The 22,690-nt window shown below is 51.2% G+C and overlaps 10 protein-coding genes across 10 annotated transcripts in view; 3 read left to right on the top strand and 7 right to left on the bottom strand.

Moving 5' to 3' along the window:
• Positions 1 to 3,925: 3,925 nt before the first annotated feature.
• Positions 3,926 to 4,531, top strand: SETTUDRAFT_34331 (uncharacterized protein; the record flags this gene model as incomplete). Its single annotated transcript, XM_008031279.1, has 1 exon — positions 3,926 to 4,531. The coding sequence occupies one exon, from the start codon at positions 3,926 to 3,928 to the stop codon at positions 4,529 to 4,531; it is 606 nt and encodes a 201-aa protein (XP_008029470.1).
• A 394-nt stretch (positions 4,532 to 4,925) lies between these two features.
• SETTUDRAFT_141060 (uncharacterized protein) lies at positions 4,926 to 6,422 on the bottom strand (the record flags this gene model as incomplete). Its single annotated transcript, XM_008031619.1, has 1 exon — positions 4,926 to 6,422. The coding sequence occupies one exon, from the start codon at positions 6,420 to 6,422 to the stop codon at positions 4,926 to 4,928; it is 1,497 nt and encodes a 498-aa protein (XP_008029810.1).
• A 990-nt stretch (positions 6,423 to 7,412) lies between these two features.
• On the top strand, positions 7,413 to 9,727 carry SETTUDRAFT_165190 (uncharacterized protein). Its single transcript, XM_008031618.1, has one exon. It carries the CDS (start codon positions 7,483 to 7,485, stop codon positions 9,601 to 9,603), a length of 2,121 nt encoding a protein of 706 aa, XP_008029809.1. The 5' UTR covers positions 7,413 to 7,482; the 3' UTR covers positions 9,604 to 9,727.
• Positions 9,728 to 9,764: 37 nt separating this feature from the next.
• On the bottom strand, positions 9,765 to 11,137 carry SETTUDRAFT_96560 (uncharacterized protein; the record flags this gene model as incomplete). Its single annotated transcript, XM_008031617.1, has 2 exons — positions 9,765 to 10,917; positions 11,031 to 11,137. The coding sequence occupies 2 exons, from the start codon at positions 11,135 to 11,137 to the stop codon at positions 9,765 to 9,767; spliced, it is 1,260 nt and encodes a 419-aa protein (XP_008029808.1).
• Positions 11,138 to 12,050: 913 nt separating this feature from the next.
• On the bottom strand, positions 12,051 to 13,570 carry SETTUDRAFT_165189 (uncharacterized protein). Its single transcript, XM_008031616.1, has 4 exons — positions 13,358 to 13,570; positions 13,250 to 13,295; positions 12,982 to 13,199; positions 12,051 to 12,927 (listed from the first exon to the last, which is right to left on the bottom strand). The coding sequence occupies exons 1-4, from the start codon at positions 13,376 to 13,378 to the stop codon at positions 12,064 to 12,066; spliced, it is 1,149 nt and encodes a 382-aa protein (XP_008029807.1). The 5' UTR covers positions 13,379 to 13,570; the 3' UTR covers positions 12,051 to 12,063.
• A 1,291-nt stretch (positions 13,571 to 14,861) lies between these two features.
• SETTUDRAFT_141046 (uncharacterized protein) lies at positions 14,862 to 17,013 on the top strand (the record flags this gene model as incomplete). The annotated part of the gene is made up of 2 exons (XM_008031615.1): positions 14,862 to 14,982; positions 15,037 to 17,013. 2 exons carry the CDS (start codon positions 14,862 to 14,864, stop codon positions 16,869 to 16,871), a joined length of 1,956 nt encoding a protein of 651 aa, XP_008029806.1. The 3' UTR covers positions 16,872 to 17,013.
• Positions 17,014 to 17,520: 507 nt separating this feature from the next.
• On the bottom strand, positions 17,521 to 18,579 carry SETTUDRAFT_34325 (uncharacterized protein; the record flags this gene model as incomplete). Its single annotated transcript, XM_008031278.1, has 1 exon — positions 17,521 to 18,579. One exon carries the CDS (start codon positions 18,577 to 18,579, stop codon positions 17,521 to 17,523), a length of 1,059 nt encoding a protein of 352 aa, XP_008029469.1.
• A 467-nt stretch (positions 18,580 to 19,046) lies between these two features.
• SETTUDRAFT_43626 (uncharacterized protein) lies at positions 19,047 to 19,997 on the bottom strand (the record flags this gene model as incomplete). Its single annotated transcript, XM_008031314.1, has 1 exon — positions 19,047 to 19,997. The coding sequence occupies one exon, from the start codon at positions 19,995 to 19,997 to the stop codon at positions 19,047 to 19,049; it is 951 nt and encodes a 316-aa protein (XP_008029505.1).
• A 990-nt stretch (positions 19,998 to 20,987) lies between these two features.
• On the bottom strand, positions 20,988 to 21,645 carry SETTUDRAFT_156468 (uncharacterized protein; the record flags this gene model as incomplete). The annotated part of the gene is made up of 3 exons (XM_008031614.1): positions 20,988 to 21,173; positions 21,229 to 21,548; positions 21,618 to 21,645. The coding sequence occupies 3 exons, from the start codon at positions 21,643 to 21,645 to the stop codon at positions 20,988 to 20,990; spliced, it is 534 nt and encodes a 177-aa protein (XP_008029805.1).
• Positions 21,646 to 22,208: 563 nt separating this feature from the next.
• The window catches only part of SETTUDRAFT_56772 (uncharacterized protein), a gene marked incomplete at both ends in the record, with an annotated part of 1,171 nt that continues 689 nt past the window's right edge, over positions 22,209 to 22,690 (bottom strand). The window contains one exon of the mRNA XM_008031329.1: positions 22,209 to 22,679. Coding sequence (XP_008029520.1) covers positions 22,209 to 22,679 — 471 coding nt within the window. The remainder of the gene's footprint in view (positions 22,680 to 22,690) is intronic.

The following is a 22,690-nucleotide window of genomic DNA, read 5'->3' as shown; positions in this document are numbered from 1 at the left end:
CAACCAGTCAGGGCTGATCGCCAAGACCTAACCCTAGGCGAGGCTGATACTTAGCGGCCTACCTAATACAAAAAGCAATAGCGATAGCTCTTATAAGGGGCGCGCCCTCGCGCCCCTACAGACGACAGAACACACAACAACTCAATACACTCAGTTTCTATACTTAAGTTTATCACAGTCTTTTATCACAGTGACCCAAAAACAGTCCTTGATCAGAAACCCCTCACAGTCTGACAAAAGGCAAGGAGACCTTTAGAGAAAAATGCCAAGCCTTTAGAGAAGATCTCTTCCCCCCACCACCATCTACTCCAGCCCCACTACTAAATACCTACAAAGGAGATAGTAGATAGGAGTGGCTAGCTTTAACAAAAGAAGAGCTCGAATTCGCCTGCGTAAGCGTAAAAGCTACCTCGCTAGGACTAGATTTAATTAGCCAGGATATAGTCTAAAAAGTCTATTAGGCACAACTAGAATTACTCTTTAAGATATATTCAGCTCTATTTAATTTTGGCTACCAACTAAAGTGCTAGAGAAAAGCTAAAGGAGTTATTCTAAAGAAACCTAGAAAGCTAGACTACTCTATCCCAAAGGCATATAGAGTTATCTCACTCTTAAGCTGCCTAAGGAAAGTACTAGAAAGACTATTTGCAAGACATTTAGGAGCACTAGCAGAAACAACAGACTTACTCCACCCTACCTAGTTAGGCGGGAGATTAAAGAAATTAGCAATTAACGCCGCTCTCCTATTCTACAATAATATACAGTAGTAGAAAAAGAAGCATAGGACTACTACAACTATATTTCTAGACATAAAAGGAGCCTTTAATCACGTGGCTAAAAACAAGCTACTAGAAAATATAAAGGATCAAGGACTTCCCTGCTGCCTGCTATCCTGGACTAAATCCTTCCTAGAAAACAGACTACTAGAGCTATCCTTTGATGGCCAAGTAGAAGACCTACAGGAGGTAAATGTAATGGGCGGGCCCAACGGGCCGAGCGTACGACTACTTACGCCATCCATAGCCAAAAAGGCAGTAACAAGACTTCAAGCTTCTTGAAGTCTAGGTAGTCGTATAGATATACTCGATCACACACACACTTTAGGCGTAGCCTCTTGTTAGACTGTGAGGTGTTTTCTAATCAAGGATAGACTTAAGTCACTGTGATGAATAGCTGCGATAATTGATGGGAGAAATTGATTGTATTGATTGTTCTGTCCTCGCCAGCGGCGCGCAGGAGCGCCGCCTTATGAGCGCTGTCGCTGCGACACCAGTGGTATCAGTTGTGTCTCATGTATCGGCCCTACCTAGGGTGGGCTTGGCGCTTGACTCTGATTGGCTAGGATCACAGAATCCTGGTGCTCGAGTCCGCACCCGGATTCTGCCGCTTATCTGACACCTCTTACAGTAAACACTAGTACGCCCTAAGGCAGCCCCGCTTCTCTAATCCTATTTTTAATCTACACAAAACCACTATTTTAGTTAATTACAACAAATAGAAATATCTACTCCTCTTCCTATATAGACGACCTACAGATATTAGTATCTACAATATCTATTAAGAAAAACGTTAAATTACTAGAAAAAGAGACCTAAAAACTCTTTAACCTAGCAGAGGAGCTAGCAATTAAATTCGACAGCTCAAAGACTAAACTAGTAAATTAGACTAGATTAAAAAAGGATAAAGATTCTCTCACACTACCCACCTAGGAGACCTTTCAACTAAAACAGCAAATTAGATGGCTAGGCATCTACTTTAACAAAGCCCTTAAGTTCAAGGATCACTGCTTTATTAGAAATTAACAGGCAAACTAAGCCTTTACTCGGCTAAGCAGACTAGCAAATAGCAATAAAGGCCTATCACCTAGAGCCTTTAGACAATTATACCTTGCCTGCATCACTAGCGTAGTAGATGTAACGGGTCGAGTCCTATTAGACTGCGCACGCAACTACAACGCGCCCACCGCGCCAAAAAGGCTGGCACAAGATCTCAGAGCTGCTGATATCGTTGCGTAGTTGATACATAAGATAGCCACCGCTATCTGTACTGTAGCGGGCTACCTAGCCCGTTACACCTACCTCATATTCTATTTAGATGTAATCTATATAGAGAGGAAAGGAAAGGACTAAGAGAAGCCTGCGAAGGCGATCTATCACTACCTATCCTCTTTTAAACAAAAGAGGGTATAGAAGCAACTATTACCTTTATTCAAGAAACAAAGGTTGGAACACAAGCCTGGTACAAAGGAAACACAGAAAACAAGGAGTAATACCTGTAACAGGTAGCCATACACCTCCTCCACCCTATCCCACCCCCTACCCACTAACTAATAGGCTACGAGCCTCACCTTTATCTAGTTAAAACCCCTCCTAAATATCGTAGCTAGAAACAACCTACTTAGATACTTGTAGGCCTAAAAACCCTACACGTCTTATATAGCCCTTCGGGCTGAAAAAGGACGTTAAACTAGAATAATAATAATAATAATAATACTATACGTCTGACTTACACGCATCAAAGTTTCCTCAAAAGTAATGTTGCTGACATGCACATGTAGCTCTCCGCTTGCATTTTTTTTTAGAAAGAAAGCAGGAATACTTATATATGGTGAAAAAAAAGGCGTACATATATTTTCCTCCACTTAGATTTCCTGGCTCCGCATTCTAGTCGCCACGGTTGCAATAAAACATCGCTTAAATGGCTGATGTGGTGGCTGCTGATATCCAGCGGATTGGATACACCCGCTCTCACGGAACCGGAAGAGTCGGAACAAGAGAAAAGCAGAAATGCCGACTGAGCCGTTTCAGCGGGTGTGCGCGTGCTGGTAAGTTGTTCTCTATCTTCGGCTTTCCCAGTTCCGTGAGAGACCCGTTACCGTTGCGTGATAGCGCGGCTTGTGCTTTGGGCGCCGTAGGATACAGGCTCGGATCACATTGAAAGCGTGCGTGAGTCATAGTTGGATGAAGCGTGGGCATGAAGCATGGATGGCGGTGTGCATGGGAAGGGTAATCTGTAAAGCATGGAGCTGGTGTTAGATAGCAGCGGGTGAAGGGAAATTGGATAGACGGAATGGATAAAAGGGTATTGAGCGTAAGGAGATTAGAAGTGTTTATTTTACTAGAATGCACTAGCTGAAACTACATTGCTTGCATAACTTGCATAACTCCCGTGATACATGGCGTTGCAAGTATGCACAATGTACAAGACAGTCTAAGTCAGCTATTATACCCAGCTATCAATGAGCTATAATACCAAGGTCTCTCCGGAAAATCATAGCATCTCATAACAGACTCCTTTTTTTTCTAGGAGTGTGGCTGTTTGAATACGATATTACATTCATTACATTCTTATGTAACAAGCGCTATAATCTCACGAACCATTTTTACCAGAACCTTGTTGGAGCTATAACATTATGCGCTTCCACATTCAGGGAATTATGGTAAATGATAACATTGCTTATATAATATTGCTTGTGACTTTTGATATTGACTCCAGGTAAATCGTCGCTTTCCAGCCTACCGTGGGGGATGCAACATGTTACTAGACTAGGTGGCACCAAGGGGTGCTATCTCAGATGAGTTCACAGGAGAGAATGAGAGAAAAGTGAACGAGAGCGGGAGACATGACACGCTCTGTCACAAGGAGGGGCTAAACAACACATCCACCATGAATCAGATTCACTGCATTCTAGCGCTTACTTGTCATAGCTTCGTCTTCGGTACCCCTGCTCCAGGGCGAGCTGTTACAACGAGGCAGCTCTTGCAGAGTGTTTGATATATAACGGGCCGCAGTGTCATGATTATAGAGTCCAGAAACAGTCCACTCCGCTTTCTCAGTACAAGATCTACTCTACACCCAACAGTTTCACCCGCTACCCACTCCTTTCCATACCGATCCGTTTATACCTAACAACACCACTACCACAATGAAGCTAACATCCGTTCTCGGCCTTTCCGTCTGCGCCCTGGCGTACGCAGTTCCCATCGAAAAACGCGCTGCCGACATCGAACTGCCTGCAAAGCGTGACGACTCGACACCGGTGCCACCCGGGGGTGAAACAGTTACTTTTACGCCCTCTAACGATGGCCCGCTCGTTGACATCGCTGGCTTAGGACCGGAGAGGGAGAACCCTGACATGATCGCTGAATTTTCTGGTACCGATCTGCCTGCAAAGCGTGACGACTCGACACCGGTGCCACCTGGGGGTGAAATAGTTACTTTTACGCCCTCTGACGATGGCCCGCTCGTTGACATCGCTGGCTTAGGACCGGAGAGGGAGAACCCTGACATGATCGCTGAATTTTCTGGTACCGATCTGCCTGCAAAGCGTGACGACTCGACACCGGTGCCACCTGGTGGTAAAACAGTTACTTTTACGCCCTCGGGCAATAGTCCTGTTGTTGAACTCACCGGCCTGGGACCACAGAAAGAGCAACCTGGCATTTTCGCTGGGGTTCCCGGCACCGATCTGCCTGTCCAAACGAAGCCGGACGGTGTTGACGTGCTCGCTTATGACGAGCCTTCCCACTAGGTGCGTGGCAAATGCTTTTCCAAATCTTGTTTATTCGTCTAGCTAAGTATGATAGATGGTTGAATGCCTTGTTTGGTAGGAATGTGATCTCACATTAGACGCGGGACGACATTCGTGTGTCTTGATGTTGCACTGCGTGAATGTTCGGTTTGTGACATGTTGAAATTGATCATCTTGGGTCCGATCACAAAATGTAAATACATAAAACCGGCATCGTGCCATCAATCCTATCTGCAGACTGGACATGTCTAACTTAGATTTGTGATGCCTCTGCGTCCTGCCAATAGTATACCAATATAAACGCCCGAGACACTAAGAAGTGTCTGTAGCCTTCCGAATACATTCGTTCTTACAATATCATCTGTTGACCATCTCAATTCTCCACATCTAGACACTATCCAGTGCCTGTTGAAGCCCCTCCTGGTTGCGACTCAGACTGTGGGGGCGCTGTTTCCGCAACCTCGTCGAAAATGTCGTCTTCAAGCTCTGCATCCGTCCCAACCACCCGCAGTATCCTCCATGCCCGGCGGAACTCATCTCGGATGGCGACTATGCCGCGGTGGTTCACCGTTCTTGCGACGTTGTGATCAGTCTCAAAAGGATCTTCTATAGCGAAGAGATAGCGATTCGTCACCTTTTTGTCGGCCGTAATCTTCGTTGTTGCGCTGATCCACCCCTTGCTCTGCTTCGAAACTATGCCACCTGGCCTGCGCAGCGACACAACGTCGTTGACCCAGTGGAACTGGGGAGGTCTCGGGTAGGTTCCACCAGACAAAGCGGCATAGTACTGGAAAAATCCGCGTAGCAACGCACCAACTGTTTCCTTATTCTTCGTCAGACGGCCTTCCTTTGCAGCTTGCGTGATTTCCTGCTCGTTGCGCCAGAAACGGACCGCGTAGCCATCGACCATTGTGTCCTTGCAATATTGTTCCAGAGTGTCTCTATCGGTGGGCAAGGGTACGGCATGTTGAAGATTTGGGCATACTGGTGGCGTTGCGATGTTGACAAGGTAGTGCAGTACCATAAGCACCCATCCATACGATGAAAGGGTACCAGAATAGGCACTGTTGATTTTGCGGCGTTTAGCCCAGGCCTTGACAAAGAGAACCATAGGTCGTACGCGGGGATCAGTCAAAGAGTAGCAACGGAGCATCTGCGTATTGTGAATGCCAAGCGGGTTTCCGAAGTTAATGTCGCATTGGATACCGCAGCCGGTCTTGGGAAAGTCCAGAGGGCCGGATGCTCTTTCTCGCATCCAACGCTTGTCGGAGCGAGGCTGCTGAGATTTCTTAGAATCAGCTCCGTCACTGGAAGCCTCATCTGGTTTCGCAGCTACCAAGGAAGATGGGATCTTGGGAGACCCCGTCTTCGCTGAATCTTTTTGCTGGCTGTCATCTGCTAGGCCTGAGGGGTACTTCTCTTCTTCAGGCAGTTGATCCCATTTCTGTCGTTCCTCGCAGAGAGCCCGGTATAGGGTCTCTGTCGGATGCTGACAGATCTTCAAAATCGGTACACGAGTCCGTGTGAGGAGTCGACCACCAAACCTGGCATCAAGCGCTGCTCGCTCTAATATACGAGGGATACAACGATCAATGGTATTGTCATTGGCTTTTGAGGGATCCTTCCAGTTTGGTACCACTGCGAGATCCATATCTGAGCCAGCCATCCCAAAGCCCGAGGCTGAACTACCAAAACCAACCAAAGAGATGCTTGCAATGTCTCCGGAGTACTCTCTGCTGAGTGCTTCATTCATGATCATTTGCAATTTCCGCTTGAACGACTCCTTGGAACTCAATTCGGGCATGGACATGTAAATATCGGGGAGCTCTTCTGCCACAATCTCGTCCAGAAGTTCGATTTGGGCCTGGATGTTCTCAGGATAATGGTTCATAGGTAGGCGTTGCTGTGGTTGTTGTGAATTCGGGTTCCATTGCTGATGAGGTGATCTAAATGGCTTTGACACATGCGATTGGCTGTTTGGATGCAGGCCATTCTGCGACTGATGCCGTTGGCCTGGATGATGGCCTCGTCCACCTCCCCTGGGTGAGGATGCGTACCCTGAGGTGAGTGCGCGCCACTCGTCTTCTTGATCCTGATCTCGAAATGGGGCAAAGTGATTATGGTAGTTACCATCTGCGCCGCTGGAGAAGCTCCCGCGCCCCCGCCCGCGACCCCGCCCTCGGCCTCGTCCTCGACCACGATGTGTAGACGGGATATCTTGATTGGCGTTTTCAGCAGCCATACTCACATTGCCAAGTATCATGTTGCGTAACTGGGCCTCCAGTCCAACGGACTGTGACGCATTCCCCTGATCCATTTTGCTGAGTTAGCGCGGACGTTGTACGATACCAAAGAAACGACGTAGTCGCTCTTCGAGCCTGTGCTGGCCACGACAGGTTTTTTTTTCGGTTCAAAGCTCGGGAGTTCCTCGAGATGTGGTCTAAAAGGAATGATGGTGTTCTTGTGAAGGTTTAAGAGCAACGCAATATATAACAGACTGGCGCCCGCTTGTGAATTTTTGACGACAGCTTGGAATTACGTTCCAGGGGAAACTCTCGTGACAGCTGTGCCCTGGTTACGTGGGTGCCTAGAGCCAATAGGATATTTGGCGTTTTTCTTGCGCGAGTTTCTATAGGCTGAGGGAAAGATGGTTCGGGATATGCCTCTGTTGGTCGAAGCGCGCGCAAATTGTTCGGCGCGATTGATGGTGAGGGTGAAGGTATCATGTGTTGGGGACGGCGGCAGGGCAGGGCAGGGCAGGGGAGGGCCTCAGTGAGCGATGCTGGGCTTGGCGCGCTAAGGCGACTAGCGTGGAGCTGTGACGTTCCAACTGCGGTTCGGCCTTGAACCACGATGCTCCTTGGGACAAAGGCAACTTCGTCTCCAGCCCGTCCTTATCTGCCCACTTGCTGCCGCCATTCTTGTCTTCATCCTAACCGCCACATCTGATAATGAACGGCAACATGAATGGGAGCCAGCCACCTGCGGCGCCCGCAGCGCCCGTCGCCCCCAATGGCCCGCAGCCACAGGCACCACCGCAGCAGATGCCCGTCCGTCGCCGCCGCCCGCGCCCCCAGGCCGATGTCCTGCGCAAACCCCGTCGCCCATTGCAGAATATAACAAAGCCCATGGTGTCTTTGTCGCAGATGAACGAGGCAAAGAAGCCCCCGGCCGGGCCGGACCTCGATGGTACGCGGTCCAAGGACGCGCTGCGACAGGAGTATCTCGACCAGGGCGCCAGCGTCTTCCCGCTCATCGTGAGCCGCAAGGACCTGAAAGAGCTGCGACACCACGTTATGCGCCTGCAGAGCAAGAGTCATGTCGATATCACGGATGAGAAGCAGTTCACTCCGCCCATCAAGCTCCACCGCAGAGATCCTCGCGCGCCTCCCAGCGGCATTGGATCCCACTATGAAGAAGAAGACACAAAGGAAGACCTGGAGGAAATCAAGGAGCGTGAGCGCATCGAGCAGCAAAAGGAAGAGCGCCGCAAGGTGCGCGAGGAGAACCAGGCCAAGATAGCGCCTACTGGCTTGAAGAAGCCTCCTGCCTTCCAAAAGAAAACGGAGCAGAAGTACCGGCCCGACGATACCCCCGAAGCAAAGAAGCGCCAGCTGCTGCGTTACGAAGAGACACTGCCTTGGCATTTGGAAGACTACGAGAACAAGCAGACATGGGTAGGCACCTACGAGTCGGAGCTCTCAGAGACGCACGTCATGCTCTCAGCTACGCGACCTGGCGATCCGAGCACTGCCATACAAATGGCACCCATGGAGCGCTGGTACAGATTCAATGTCAAGGGCAAGATCAAGGCAGGCAGCGACGATGTGGACAAGATTTTGGCCAAGGTCGAGAGCGGCGGACCCAGGTTCTTTGCCGAGCTTGAGAAGCGACAAGCGCAGCGCGTCAAGGAAGAGGATGCAGCAAGGCAGTTCAGCGGAGTGCGCACGCGAGTGGGCGGTGGTGCAGACGACGAGGGCCGGATCAAGCGAGAGCGTTTTGATGACGATACAATTGGGTTCGTCAAGCGCGAAGCGGATGCCGACGACATCGATTTCAACCTTGAGGAAGACTTTGCTGACGACGAAGAAGGCCTCAATGGTCTTTTCGAGGGTGAGGAGCAAGACGTCAAGGAGGCGGCGGAGAAGCTGAAGCGCGACCAATTGCAAGCTGCCCTTTGGGATCGGCCCGACGAGCAACTGATAGCGCAAAAGGAGGAAGAGGAGCGTAGGATCGCAGAGGAAACGAGAGCTATGGAGAAGATCACGCGAAAGACGCTAGCCAAGCGCGAGAAGCAATATGACTATCTCGATAGCGACCCTGAGAATCCCTACCTCACTGAGAGCGAATCAGACACCGACTCGGAGACGGAGCGACAGCAAGCAAAAGAAGAGGCAGAGAAGAAAGCCGCCGAGCAGAATGGCAAAGCCCCGGAAGCTGGCAATGCCCCGTCTGGTGCATCCACAAAGGGCTCCAACACCCCTTCGGGCAACAAGCCCGGAGAATCCAAGGCCAAGAAGCGGCCTGGCTCACCCAACCTTTCAGAAGCTAGTGGTAACGAATCGTCGCGTAAGAAGCACAAGAAGAAGCACCACGATAAGATGGCCGACGGATCTCGGAAATCCACTCTTGGAAATCTCAAGGGCGCAGGTTCTGGTAGTGACAGCGAGATGACTGACGCCGGCAAGAAGCGCAAGAAGGAAAAGAAAGAGAAGAACCGCATCTTGCTTGGTGGATCGCCTGCTGGCACACCCGGCGCTAGTCGCGCTGGGAGTCCTGCTGCAAACGGCAGCCGTGCTGGCAGCCCGTCCGCAGGCCCGTCCAGGCCTCCGCTACCCTCTGCAAGAGAGATTTACGAATCTCTGCCACCTCAAGGCATGAATATCCAGAACCTCATTGTGAAGTTCAAGGGTCGTGTTGACAAGTCCAATACACAACTGTTTATCAAGCTTGTCAAGGCTGTCTCGAGCTTTGACAAAGCAAAGAGTTGGCTCACGCCGCTGGAAAAGATGCCCACTGAAGAACATATTAGCGCGTTTATGAACGCGGGGAATGCGCCAAAGCCCACGTAGGGAAGCTTGCACTATGGTCATGATGCACAAGGGAAATTTTTAAGTTTGTAAGATAATTAGAATGCGCACTAGACGAAGGAATTGGCGAGCTCGCAGACTGGAGTACTTGGAAAGAGCACATATGAATATCCAACGTTTGAAAAATACTTGTCTCAGATATGCTATCTGGATGTGTCTTTGCTCGCCAATTGAATTTCTTCGTCCTTGGCCCCGATTTCTTGCCCCAATGGACTTGCTCTTCCTTCTTCCGCAGCAATCTCGTTCAGCACCTTCTCATTCGTACCTTCCTGTCTCTCCACTTGTTCCCTTGGTCCATGCATAGGCTTGTCCTTCGTCTTCCCATCGGCACTATCCTTATCCTTCTTCCTCATGCTCCATCCGCCACTCCAGCCCACCCAGCCATCTTCCCAGGGACCTTTAGCTATCATCACACAAATGGCGCAGCTCACAAACCCCACACTCACACTTCCACTACCAATCCAACCTGTTGCGGCATAAACATGGTTGCCCGCCGCGGTACCAATCAGCTGCCCACAAAATGTCGCCACCATGAAAGCGGTGTTAACGCCATTTCGGCGCTTGGGCTCTACACTGTAAATCGCAGAGCGATTCGCAATCTGCGCCGTCTGGTTGCCAAAGTCCATAAGCAGCGCCTGGAGTACGGGGCCCGCAACGGTAATCGTTCCAATGTAGGTGCCCAAGCACACGCCAATGAGCGAGCATGACAAGCCCGCAAAGACGGAAAAGTGCGGGACAAAGCGGTCGGTGACGGTGCGGGCGTAGATGGGCGATATCAACATGCCGGCTATACCGATAAGCCCAAACAACCCAATTGTAAGCGACGAGTACCCGTACGGCGGGCCAGCGAGCAGAAAGGTAAGTGTAGTCCAGAACGAGGTAAATGGTGCGCTAGTCAGTAAGCCGGCGAGACAAGCTTGGACGAGCACGGGGTGCCGGCCAAGCATCTTGACGATGTCGAAGAGCGTCCGGAAATAATTCATGCCCGTGTTGGTGGCTGGGTAATCTGGCATGAAGAGCCAGAGTAACACGAAGATTGTGTATTGCAGCGCGAGCGCCATCCAGTAGACTGCGCGCCATGACGTGTAGTTGGAAATGGTACCAGATAGGACGCGCGCGACGAGCACGCCTAACATTAGGCCTGATACGACGATCGAGAGGGCTGCCGCACGGCGCGATGGCGGCGCGAGATCCCCAACAAGAGGGAGCATGAGTTGAGGGGTTACAGTTGTAATGGCTACGATGAAGGATACTGCTGTGAAGGTCCCGAGATCGCTTGTGAGGCATAATACTATCCTAGATATTCCCTTCGTTAGCACATATATGCATATTTCTTGCACACGCACTGCCTGACATTTGTCGTGCTTCAAGATGAGGAGCGCAAAAAGAAAGCAGAAAAAAGTACGTACCACAACGTTGCTGTGAACGCTACCAATCCACAGACAAACGGTCGCCTAGGCAGCAGATCGCCCAACGGACACAAGAACAACAGACCGGCTGCATATCCGGCCTGCATGACAGTCGGGATCTGTGACACCTGCTCATAGCGGACGTTGAAGTCTTTGGCGAGAAGGTTGAGGATAGGATGGTTGTAGTAGAGATTTGCGACTGTGAAGCCAGCGGCAAAGGCAAAGAGGACGTTCACTGCGTAGTTGTTAGATGACGAACAACAGTCATTTTCGCGTCTTTCTTCAACCTAGCAAAAAAAAGGAAAAAAAGACCATTTCTCGGAAAAACAAGGATTACGTAGACGCGACGTACTACTCATGGAAAACTGGGGTGGCTTATCCGGGTCCCAACGGCAGTTTGGCGGTGTCCAGGTAAGGATTTGCCAGATTCTTCTCCAACGTGATATTTTGCGTTTGCCATCGTCATCTTCATAGGCGTCTTGTTCTGATCCGCTCGCTACACCAAGGCCAGACGTTGAACTCGATGTGGTGGTAGTTGTAGGATCAGCGCCATGCTTATTGGTCGATGACGCCGTTTCGCTCGCCCCGCACTGCTGTTGTTGCTCTCTTGGCGGCTCACCCGTTGAGCTCGTGTTCGTGCCCATAGTCACTGTCGGTCCTTTTTTTTCTTTGCTTAGCAGATGCTGATCCAATCAGAGAGAGTAACGAAGGCGATAGTAGACTGGGGGAAAAAAGAACGCGGAGAATGTTAAAAGAAATCTCGGGATAAAGCGACGGGCTAAATGAAAGGGAAACAGCAATTACTAAGGCATCGGCATGTATAGTCGGTGACGGGATGCTCGGGTCTCGCGCTATTCGGGAATGGACTCGTATCTGAGGAGCCGAGACTGTGAGGAGCGTCACGACAATGACCGGTATCGCCGCCAATCAGATGGGGTACGCTAATGTGCGTGTGGATACTGTGTAGATGCAGACGTGATGGGCGAGAACATGGCTGCCCCGGTGGTATTCTACATCTTCTGTCGTAGTCTGCCTAGATGATGTCAACGATTTTCTCGTCTTCATCTTCTTCCTCATTCCCCATTGCAATCATTTTCCCACTACCGCCAGCATTCGCCATGTCTGGTATTTCCTCCTCTTCGCCCTCCTCTTTGCGCATGATGATCTGCACCACACGGTCGCATGCTTCTCGCACTCCCTCGTCTTCGACGTGCAAGTGACATTCCCTGACAATGGGGTATACCTTGACCCGCCTCAAGACTTCCCTGCTTTCTTTGGTAGTACTCAGTAGTAGCAGCGTCTCTAGGTGTGTCTTTATGATCTCAAAATCCTGTTCGCGCTCCTTGTCGGGCTCGAGGAGCTGTAATTCGTCAAGCATGCCCTCTGTATCCTCATCTGCATATTCTTCTGGACCCATGAGTGGGAGAAGGATGTAGGGTAGGAGATTCGCGCCTATTGAAGGCGGTGGGAGATTGGGGTCGGAGGGTAGATTCGAGAGTAGGACCGGGTGCGCTGGGACGTGGAATGCGACATTCTTGATTGTCGAAGCTACACCGAGACGTCGAATGTGTGATGCGTGATCGGTAAAAACTTGGATCTTGGTAATGGGGATAACGTTGTCGTCGTGCTCTTGGGGTGTGGTGAGGTACTCGCGCCCTCTGGGAAACTTGGCCAGGTCGGCAAAGAAGTACGAGAGGTAGTCGAAGTCTGCGTTCTTGTTGTATGCGCCTTGTGCGCCCTTGACAAAGCAGTCCATGAGCTGGTCCATTGCCCATGCAGACTTGGAAAGCTCCTTTGGGATATCGCGCTTCAGTTCCAGCACCCGTTGCAAGGAGTCATCCTTGGCCATGTTGGCAAGTAGCATTGCAATTTCATTGGCATTTGGCTCTTTGGGGTTCTACCACAGGTCAGTGGCTGGTATTCATAGCCCATGACTGAAGAACTGACATACGGTTATCCGCGATAACAGTGTCTCGAGAAAGTCATTGTCCCTTGCAAGCGTGTTCTGGACCTCTGCGTCTGCCGAGACGTTGATGAGGATAGTTAGGGCATTCTTTGCAATGGGCGCATAGTCTTTGACCAGCAGCTTAAGGTCCTTGATGGGCTCTAGCTGATTGCGCTTCCAAAGGGCGGGGTTGTTTTGCGAGTATCCGACAAGATGTTCGGCCGCTGCATAGTGTGAGCGGCGTGTGAGGGCGGGATGGAGGGGCTGCTCTGACCAGTCTGTCTGATCTGCGTGTTGCCATGGTGCAGGAACTCGACAAGCTAGACCAGGACTGTCAGCATTAACATTGCTATATTCGCAAGCCCGAACCAGTGTTGCTCACCTCTTCTAATTCTGACGGCATCGTGACTGTGGCTGTGGCTTTTCTTTGCTGTCGTGAGCGATGACGAAGGCCCAACTTTTTTTCGCTTGCACGTTAAGGTTATCGATAAGGCCAAGCGTCCTGCTGCCTGCTGCCTGCTCCGCCCTCCACCTTCCGCCCTCGCCGCTGGCCTGACGCCCGATATCCTCACTTACTCATACACTTCATATTGCCCGACCTATTACTGACCAGAGAAGATCAGAGATGGCCGGACTTTCATCGGACCTGGAGATTAAATGTCTTGGATGATCGCAGCTGCAAACCGCCCAATCCGTTTGTCGACGGCAATGTGCAAAGGCCGCCACCATTGCCCGGAAGCCAAGCGCTGCGTGCGCTGAGTGGCCGACTCCGCCATTTGGCTTTCACTGGTCTTGGAATACACCCAGTTACCGTCTGCGGGCTTTCGCGACAAGCTCTGGCGCTGTGTCTTGGCTCAATGTGCCCGCGTGCTAGGGGCGGTTACGTGCTCTTTGATGATGCACAGGCCTCGCCCGCCTTCCCCCCGCAATGAAGGCTTCCCACAGTCCCCAGTACTACGTGCACATGTATATACATGCAGCTCGCGTTGAGGATCTGCATGCGGGTCTGCTTGTGCCGGGCAACTTTCCTCGAGACTCTGACGCATCCAAAAAGTAAACAGGACAGCACGCATGGCCCTCCGCATGCGGCAGAGGACAGCCAAAATGCCGTTGCGAGGCACTCTGAGGGCTCGAAATAGATGCCCCCGACTTGCAGCGGGCCGCCGGACTGGCTACTCGTCACCTGCATTATGCCACCCACACGCAGGGCGGGCACACAGCAACAACCAATCATGGCGGCATGCACCTATCGTAAGATCTCAAGCTAATGTGGTAGGGGTCGTAGCGAGCAGGAAGTGTTGGCGCTTAGCAGCAACAATCAGCCAACCACCCAAAATATAACCGCCGCTCATCAACTGACAAGTAGCGCCGAGCCTTAGACACGTCTTGATTGGGCCCGCCTGACAACCACCTCGCTGCATGGGGTGGCTTTCTGCATGGGAATTGACCGTCTACCGCTATTGCCCTTGATGCGTCCACACAGCTGTTCTGCGGGCTCCATGGGCGCTGCACCATGTCTTGTCTTATAGTCGTTGGCCCCAGATTACCCGAGGCGTCTGCTCGTACTCCGGCCGTTACTGTGTTTTGTTCATTCTCGCTACACAGCTAACATCTGTTTCGTTCTGTCCCGTTGGCTATTTCGGGCAGTTTTGCTTTGTTAAAAAGTAGAGTGCTGGACATTCACCATGGCAGGACCAGTACTACAACTCTTCCCCCCGCCTCGTGCTCCACGACAGCCAAGCCCAAACAACAGGCCACCTCCTCTTGCAAAGACCTGGTCTGGAGAACCCTCAGCAACAGATAGTGCAAAAACTACCAAGCCTGCAGGTGACTTGCACGAGCTCCTCGTACACGTCAACTCGGTGCCAGCATCTCCCTTCGACCCAATGGCGCCTCAACCAGCCGTCGCGGCTCCACCCCAGGCACATCTACCCAACTCCCAAGCCGCGAGAGCCCCTTCACCACAGTTGGACCGTCAAGAAAGTTTCTATCGTCAACCAGACACCCGTACCGTTTCACCAATACCCTTAGCACAGAACGACCACAGTAACGACCACCAAGGCATAACCAGCCCAGACCCAAATCGTGCAGTCTCTCCTGCATTCTCCGAAGCCCAGACTCTAGTACGAGCGAATAGCTCCGCTACAAGAGCACAAAGCGCGTCGCCGCTAGAAGAGATACCGATGCGATCAATGTTCCCAGTCTACGACCCCACCGTCCCTCTTGCGCGGCAACCGTACCAGCCCACGCAACCATCTCCATCCCAGATCCCGCGGACACAAATCAGCCGGTCCCCATACTCGTCTGAGACTTATATCCCACACGGCAATGTTCGCACAAGTAACTTGGCACCTCTTCCACCACCTAAGCCTTTCCTCACTCCATCCAATCTCCTGGACAATATGTGGTTAGCAACGAATGGTCAAGAGGAGCCCAGCGTACAGATTTACACCTTGAGAATGCATCGAGCAACAGCGGCAAATCCTACCATCACGTTTGGGACAACCCCATCTCTCCCCTTTTATTCCATTGCACAGTCCAACCTGGCTGGCAACCACGAGATACCTAGTATTATGACTGAGCTCCTGATTCAGAGACATCACCCTACACAGCCGCGAGTTCTACCTATCGCTCAGCTTGACCTGATCGCACCCCCCTCACTTGACAGTGGACTGTTCAACCCCGCCCAACAAGATGAGTCAGTTTTCATCACGAGCATATACCCCAAGCTTGCTGCTCTTCAAGCACTTGATGCTGCAGCCAACTCCCCCTCCGCTTCTCACCTTGCTTTGGCTGACCCTGGTGCCCAATCTCCCGCCGCTCAACAACTGGCAGAGAGTGTCCTAGCGAACAGTGCCCAGCGTGAATGCTGTGCTCTTGCGTGGACAAAGGACAACCCGCAACAACAGGCGAATCCTTGGGCCCAGCATATGCCGTCAGAGGGTTCTTATCAACTACACCACCCCATGCTTGGTAATTTCCCCATATCCATCGAAGGCGATTGCTCCGTCATCAACACACCTTCTACGAGGCCTATAACGGCCTTTTACGGACACAACATGCCAACGACCCCACAAAACACAAAAAAGCCAGCCTATATCACAGTCCTGAACCCATATGTTCTATCCCCAACAACGCCACGCACCAACGCATTCTCACCGTTACCGCCTCCACCGCGGCTCGATGGCATAAATCGTCCAACTTCCATGACACCGTCCGAGATGTCCGTGGGGCAGCTTCCTACAACCACCGATGCCACAGCAGACGACGCTATGCTGGCACGTCTGGACTTCACCAACGATGCTCTCATTCTAAACTTTGGGGCACTGACACGTTTCGGAAACCCGTTTCTTGTCGACGTTGTGACTTCGGCGCTGCTCGCAGTCGCAGTCGCAGAATCGACGCGCGGTCGCAAATCTCGAAATAGAAGCCAGGATAATTTCGAGCCACCACCGCCCAGCTTCACGCTCACTCACCAAAAGGAAGACACAGCGAAAGCGTTCAAAGATTCCTTCGTCGAGGGCTTCCAGGGCATCGGCGGAGGCAAAACGAAATCTCCGCTTTCCAGCAAAGGACTCAAAAAGTTTACTTCTAGCTTGAAGAGTACAACAACATCGCGAAGCGAGAGCGCAAATGGAAGTTTCGACAAGGACATTGAGCTTGGGGAGTGGTATGGACAGGACAAGCACACAAAAGCCAAAGAAACAAAAGCCGAAAAGAAAGCAAAGAAATCTAAAAATTCAAAGCATTCTGAAAGTAAGCTGCCATTTGCAGCAAGGGCTGTCATCGCTGTCTTGACCTTTGCGTTCAAGACGGTGGTCTTCGTGCTCAAGATTTCAATCAAGGTTGTTGCGGGCGTGGTAGTTATGATTACGAGGAATTTTGGCAAGTTGTAAATGCGACGGGGCATGAGAATGGGCGGCCTTCATTTCTGTTGCTGGTGTATGGCGGGGTCTTGCCTTTTGGACATATTTCGCATGATACCATTCTGTTCATTCGCTATTTAATTTTTTTTTGTTTCGGATACCACCATTTTTCCAACCGGCGCTACTACTATAGCCAGGAAACTTAATTTCAATACTGGAGTATGTATGCCTACAATGTTTAACGCTTTCAGGATTCATCCACCTGTTTTACCGTGTTCTTCATATAGCCTTTTGCCGGTCGGTGCATGCAGTTGTGAGAAACAACTGGTCACGTCTGTATATCAGCATGAGACTCTAAATTTACAAAATAAAAAGCGTAGATTAAGATTAGTCAAGTATGTCATTGGCTACATGAAAAGGACAGAAGTCAGATGTATAAGCCTTCTCAACTCAAACCCAAATACCCAGAATCAAACATATCGAGTACCACACAATTTTCCGCACCGCTGCTACTTACCCCCATCCCCCCAACAAAGACTCGCTAGGTTTCAAAAGAAAGAAAAAAAAAGACAACAACAATCTTGTAACGCCAAATCGCCAACTCTGTGCACAACCTCCGCACTTCTCACTCATCCTGCTCCCGAGGCAGTATCACGGGCTTGAACTCAGCACTCATCTTCTAATCACGGCCCTCGTTGCTATGAATCGTTGCATTCAACACATGAGCCAACGCCTCGGTGGCATTAGCCAACTTGGCAGGCGCCGTCTGATCCACGATGTGCCTCGCCTCGACGCCCGGCTCAGCCATAAAAGTGTCCTGATTGGCCTTGAGGACGTGCGCTGTGAAAGTCTCCATGATGGCTTTTTTGAACGCGTGGATTTGTTTGGTGTCAATATGGGTACCGGCTTGGCTCGGCATCATGGCTGAGTATTTGGCTTCGGCTTCGTCGAGGATATACGACATGTAGGCTTCAGGGGAGAAGCCGTTGTGGCGCTTGTGGTGGCGGTGCAGTTTGTTTAACATTTCCAGTTCTTCCATGTTGAAGGCGTCGTCGTTTTCGCCGTTGTCGTTGTCGATGTTGATCTTGAAGTTGTCGTTGTTGGCGGCGTCGTTGTAGTCGTTGGCGTCGGCGCCTGCATACCAGAAGTCCTCGTTGGGGCCGTGACTATCGCTATCTTCGAGGTCGGTGGCCATCCCTTTCACCATGGCGTGGAGAGGGGAGGTCTGCTCGTAGGGCTTGATAATTTTGCTGAGCACGCGAAGAGACCACTCGATTCGCTGGGGGTAGAACAGCCACGCGATGGGGTCTAGAGCCTGGTCTTTGGGCAGCAGCCCTGACAGTTCTCGGATTACAACGCGGATACGCTTGGTCCCGCAGTACGAAACTGCGCCTGTGCCGCGGCAGTTGATGTGAGGTAGAACGTGTATGAGCCTGCCATCTGGGAGCCTTGAGCCATCTGGAAAGGTCCGCCCATCTGAAAAGTTCGGCGGGGCGGGAGAGCGCGGCTGGGGTGCGTTCGTGGGTGGACAGACTCTGTGGTCAATTTTTCTTGTTCCTGCGATGTTGGTGAAAAGAGGCTTGTCGGGTCTGAAGCGTGTGGGACCGGGGCGGGGGCGTTCGAAGCTTGGGATGTCTTTTGGATTGGGGATGTTGATGGCTGTGCTGTGGACGGGAGTGCTGAAGAGACTGGCGCCTAGGGCTATGGCGCCAATGCTGATGGCGTCGAAGAAACGCATGGTATTTGGGGATTTAAACTAGGCTTGGGGTTTGCGAAGTACGGAATGTGGTAGATGTGCCAACTGTTGTTTCGCTCGAGGTTGGGTGGATGTGCTTTGGGCAAGAAAGAAGGGCAAGGACACGACACCCTTTTATACTCAGTGTGGGTACAATAACAGCTTGAGGTAAAATGGGGGTTCGAAAAAAAAAATGCAAAAATTCGATTTGGAAAGAATGAGCTTGTATACCACAAAGTGGTCGTCCCTTAGCAACTGAAGAAGTAAGAATTATATTACTATCGGATGTTGAGAGTGTTCTCGATGTGCAAAGCTGATATTCGTGCGACGCCATTGGAGCTCTTTAAAGAGAAACCAAGGCACAGTATTAGACCCCTGGGTTCTGGTCCACGGTTGCTTCAGTTGCGAAAATCATGTGCCTCGGGTGATGTGATACAAAAGAAAACCCAGACGTGGAAGCGAACCATGGCTTAGACGTACACCTGAGTATCATATACCATAATGTACTCATCGTTCTCGGTCTGGCCTACCAGATTCTCCAGGATGTCATCAGCGTCGCGGACAATGAAACTGACATGTCCTTCTCCCGGTTTGAGTCGGAGCGCACAGCCTGGCAAGAGGTGTTCTGCCTGATGCGCCATGGAGACTCGAGAAATTCTATCTTCCTCGCCATGCCATAGCGTGAGCGGCACGCCGCTTTGCCCAACATGTACATGTGTAAGATCGAAGCCCCAGTCACTACCGCTCAGCTTCGCGTCCCAGCCTACACCCTCAGCACCATGATGAAACGACTCCTTGGTCATTGCTACAAAGGTCGGCCAAACGGTGGGACATTTAATAGCCTCTTGATCACCAGGGTGCCAGTGCTCCACCTCTTTGGACAGGATATCTTCGAAAACCCTGGGGTCCTGGTCCCGACTCGGCTTGCCCATCTTCTTATCAAATAGCGCAGCCGTAAGGTTCGTCATCAGCGGTGCTATCCACAGGACGATGCGCGAGGGTAGCATCATGCCCGCCGTGCCCAGCTTGATTGGATACTGGCCACTGACTATGGTTGCGCCCAACAGCCTCTCTTTTGCAATCTCTTTTACGCACGCCAGCGCATACGGCGCGCCTTCTGAAACACCCAGGATGTAGAACTGGTGTATTTTGAGGTGTTTGGTCAGGGCGACTATGTCGGCCGGAAAGTCGAGAATGCGCCGGTTATGTTGGAAAGTGGAGAGGCCGTTGCCTGGCCTATCAGGCGCAATGAGCCTGACATTGTGCGTTGCGCAGCTCGAATGCCACAGCTTGCCTTCGAAGCGCGACGATGGGTAGCCATGGAAATAGATGATGGTTTTCGGCGGGACGGGGCTGCCATAGACTGCGTAGGAGAGCTTGCGCCCGTCTTCCAGCTTGAAGCACTCGTTTTCTTGCTGCATCGTGGCCGTCGCACAGTCGAGGCGTGCAGAGCTCACCTAGATATTATCTTGGAGCCCAACGCGGGCTTGACGGGTAATGGAGGGGTGCTTCGGGCGACATTGCCTTGTGCTGGACTGCCAGCTGACGCATGGTGAGAGGCGTCTGCTTTGAGTGATTTCCATCGATCGACGATAGGCTGTGTTGGACAGAGCGGGGAAGAATATCACTTGGTAGACTGCCAAGCACAGGAGCGCTACGGCTCTCGCGGGAAAGATCTCCACTCATCCTGCTAACTAGTTCTTACTTCACATGCCTTCTTTGGAGACACGGCGTCGCCACTGCTCACGTTGCGTGATCTTTGCATGGATCTCAGCTTGCCTGGACATCGAGTATAGCCGCCATACTACACCCTACGGCATCCAAGCCATCTTTATTCGCAAAACCCGAAAGTAGCCACCCAGGACTTGGAAATCGCGCAGCTCATTTGTCAGCGCTTACCGCCTCAATCAAGGCAGTACTAGCACCGGTTCTCTCCGCGTTGCTTTTTATATAGGATACCAGCCTGCTTGCATATTTTGTACTGCTCTAGGAAGATGTTCCGCGACGTCGCTAGCATATCTTGCAGATCTTCAACGTCATCCGAGGGCTTGATACAGCCTTGGAATCGGACTTGGCAGAGGCTATCAGAGATGAAACTTGACACGGGAAACAAGAGCTATCACATCCCGCTCCGTCTCTTGGATCCTGGCCTAATCTGCTCCGAAAACTTTCTCTACCCTCATCGTCATATTGCAGACGATTACAGTGTGAGCGATTTTGGTGAACTGGTGGTCATCATCGAGAGAACCTTGGATGCGGCATTTACGCAGCCTTTCAAGTGCGAGCAATCTATGTGGCAGTCTTTGGACCTCGACCAAACCACTCTCTGGGTAGCTTCTTCAATTACATACCGAAACTATCAAACATCAGAACATCCTAAAACATGGAAATAGCTCACCGCCGCCGCCATATTAGAGCTTCCTCAGCAGTGCTTTGATGAAGCCCTCCTCCTTTGCCCTCTTCTTTGGAAACACCCTACCGTCCTCGGTATACCGCCTGAACGCATGGTAATTCTTGAAGCGAATGACCTCGACACCAATGTTCCGATGATCAATCAAATTGACCAGGTTGACCCAGACATTCCGGGCACCAAGAGCCTACAACAACCTACTTCAATAACCTGAAATCTCCAAGTTTGGCGCGTGTACTTACGTTTTTGCATTGTCTGATGCTGTTCGGTGGGTTGAGGATATGCACTTCGCGACACAGGTTCTGCCATGACTCCAACTTTGTCACATCACCTCCATACGCGTGGTCAAATTCTTCCTCTTGACACTGCGCCCAGCGCTTTGCTTTGAGTTTTGCCCCCCACTTGCGATCTGCGGCCAGGCGGTTGAAGTTGCTCTGCAAGCCGGCCTTGCTGTCGTACACAAAAGGGGGAAACTGGAGAAACCAAGTTCCAGCTTTGGATGTTGGTGTGGTATCCTGGGCGTCCTTGGGTGGAGGCTTTGCCTCATTCGCGGCAAGAGTCGCTTGGAGTGCTTGGTTAGATTTCTAGAATATCTAGTATAGAATGAGTAGAAGTAAAAAGAGGTACTTACGAGCGGGGTTAGCACGACGACGGGCCATATCGCGGTGGCGTGATACCAGCACAGCCTTCGTTCCTGAGCGTGTGCTTATGTGGAGACCGTAGCACTACCAACAAGTGCGGGAAGAAACCACCAAAAAAAGGGCAAAGAAAGATTACCATATAACAACAACACCAGCCCTACTGATATGCAAAGTTGGAGTGGGGGTTGCTTCACAGCAGTAACCCGAGATAACAAACATGGCCAGCCTGCCACCGACGGCACGGAAACGAGTTGACAACCCCTGACACCGCGTCGGCATCAGCAACCACCACAACCACAACAAACCAGAGTAGGCAAACAAAACCTGCCTTGCTGCGCGCTGATCTGCATCCCAGAACGGGCGGCCCGGAAGCAGCGGGGCATCTTTCAGCCTGCATACCCTACCTACCTACTTACCTGGCCAGCGCCGCTGAGAACCCATGAAGCGGTCGGCGGCACGGGCGCCCGCATACGCGCACAACGGGGCAGCTGGACGCAGGCTACGGAGGTGCCTCACAAAAGTTTTGTCCTGCCAAGAATAATTTAGCCGAAATCTGGCCGCTCTCCTACACAACGCCTATCTCTCCCCTCTATATACTCATTACCACCTTGTAGCTCAATTATCTTTGGAATATGTATAAGAATACGCTCAATCCAAGCTTGGATCTTAGCTTGTGGGAGATCTCTCCAGCAATTTAGCCAGATTCTAGTTGCCTCCGTTCTTGACTGTGGAGCTCCTTTCTTTGTAGTCTCTCTCTTCATGTAGAACCAGCATGGCTCAATACAGTTACAGTCTGGAGAGTTGCCAGGCCAAAGTAGTCTCTCGACGTTGGATAGACTATAGACAACGTTCTGATACTGGTGGGCGTGCCCAGGTGCCTTATCCTCCATAACTACGGTCTGAGGCCTATCTTGGAGGCACTCTTTGGCGAAAGGAATCAGCTTTGGGATCAGAACGCAGCTCTGATATCTCCACCAGTCTATACCGCCTTTGGACGAACGCACTAGCTTGCCTGTCTGCTCTGTCCATCTCCATTGAGGCTTCCTGCCAGGCTTATTACGTA

Source organism: Exserohilum turcica (genome assembly GCF_000359705.1).
Source record: "Exserohilum turcica Et28A unplaced genomic scaffold SETTUscaffold_6, whole genome shotgun sequence".
NCBI lineage: Eukaryota > Fungi > Ascomycota > Dothideomycetes > Pleosporales > Pleosporaceae > Exserohilum > Exserohilum turcicum.
Note: the sequence above shows the minus strand (reverse complement) of the source record. Positions and strands in the feature narration are given on the sequence as shown.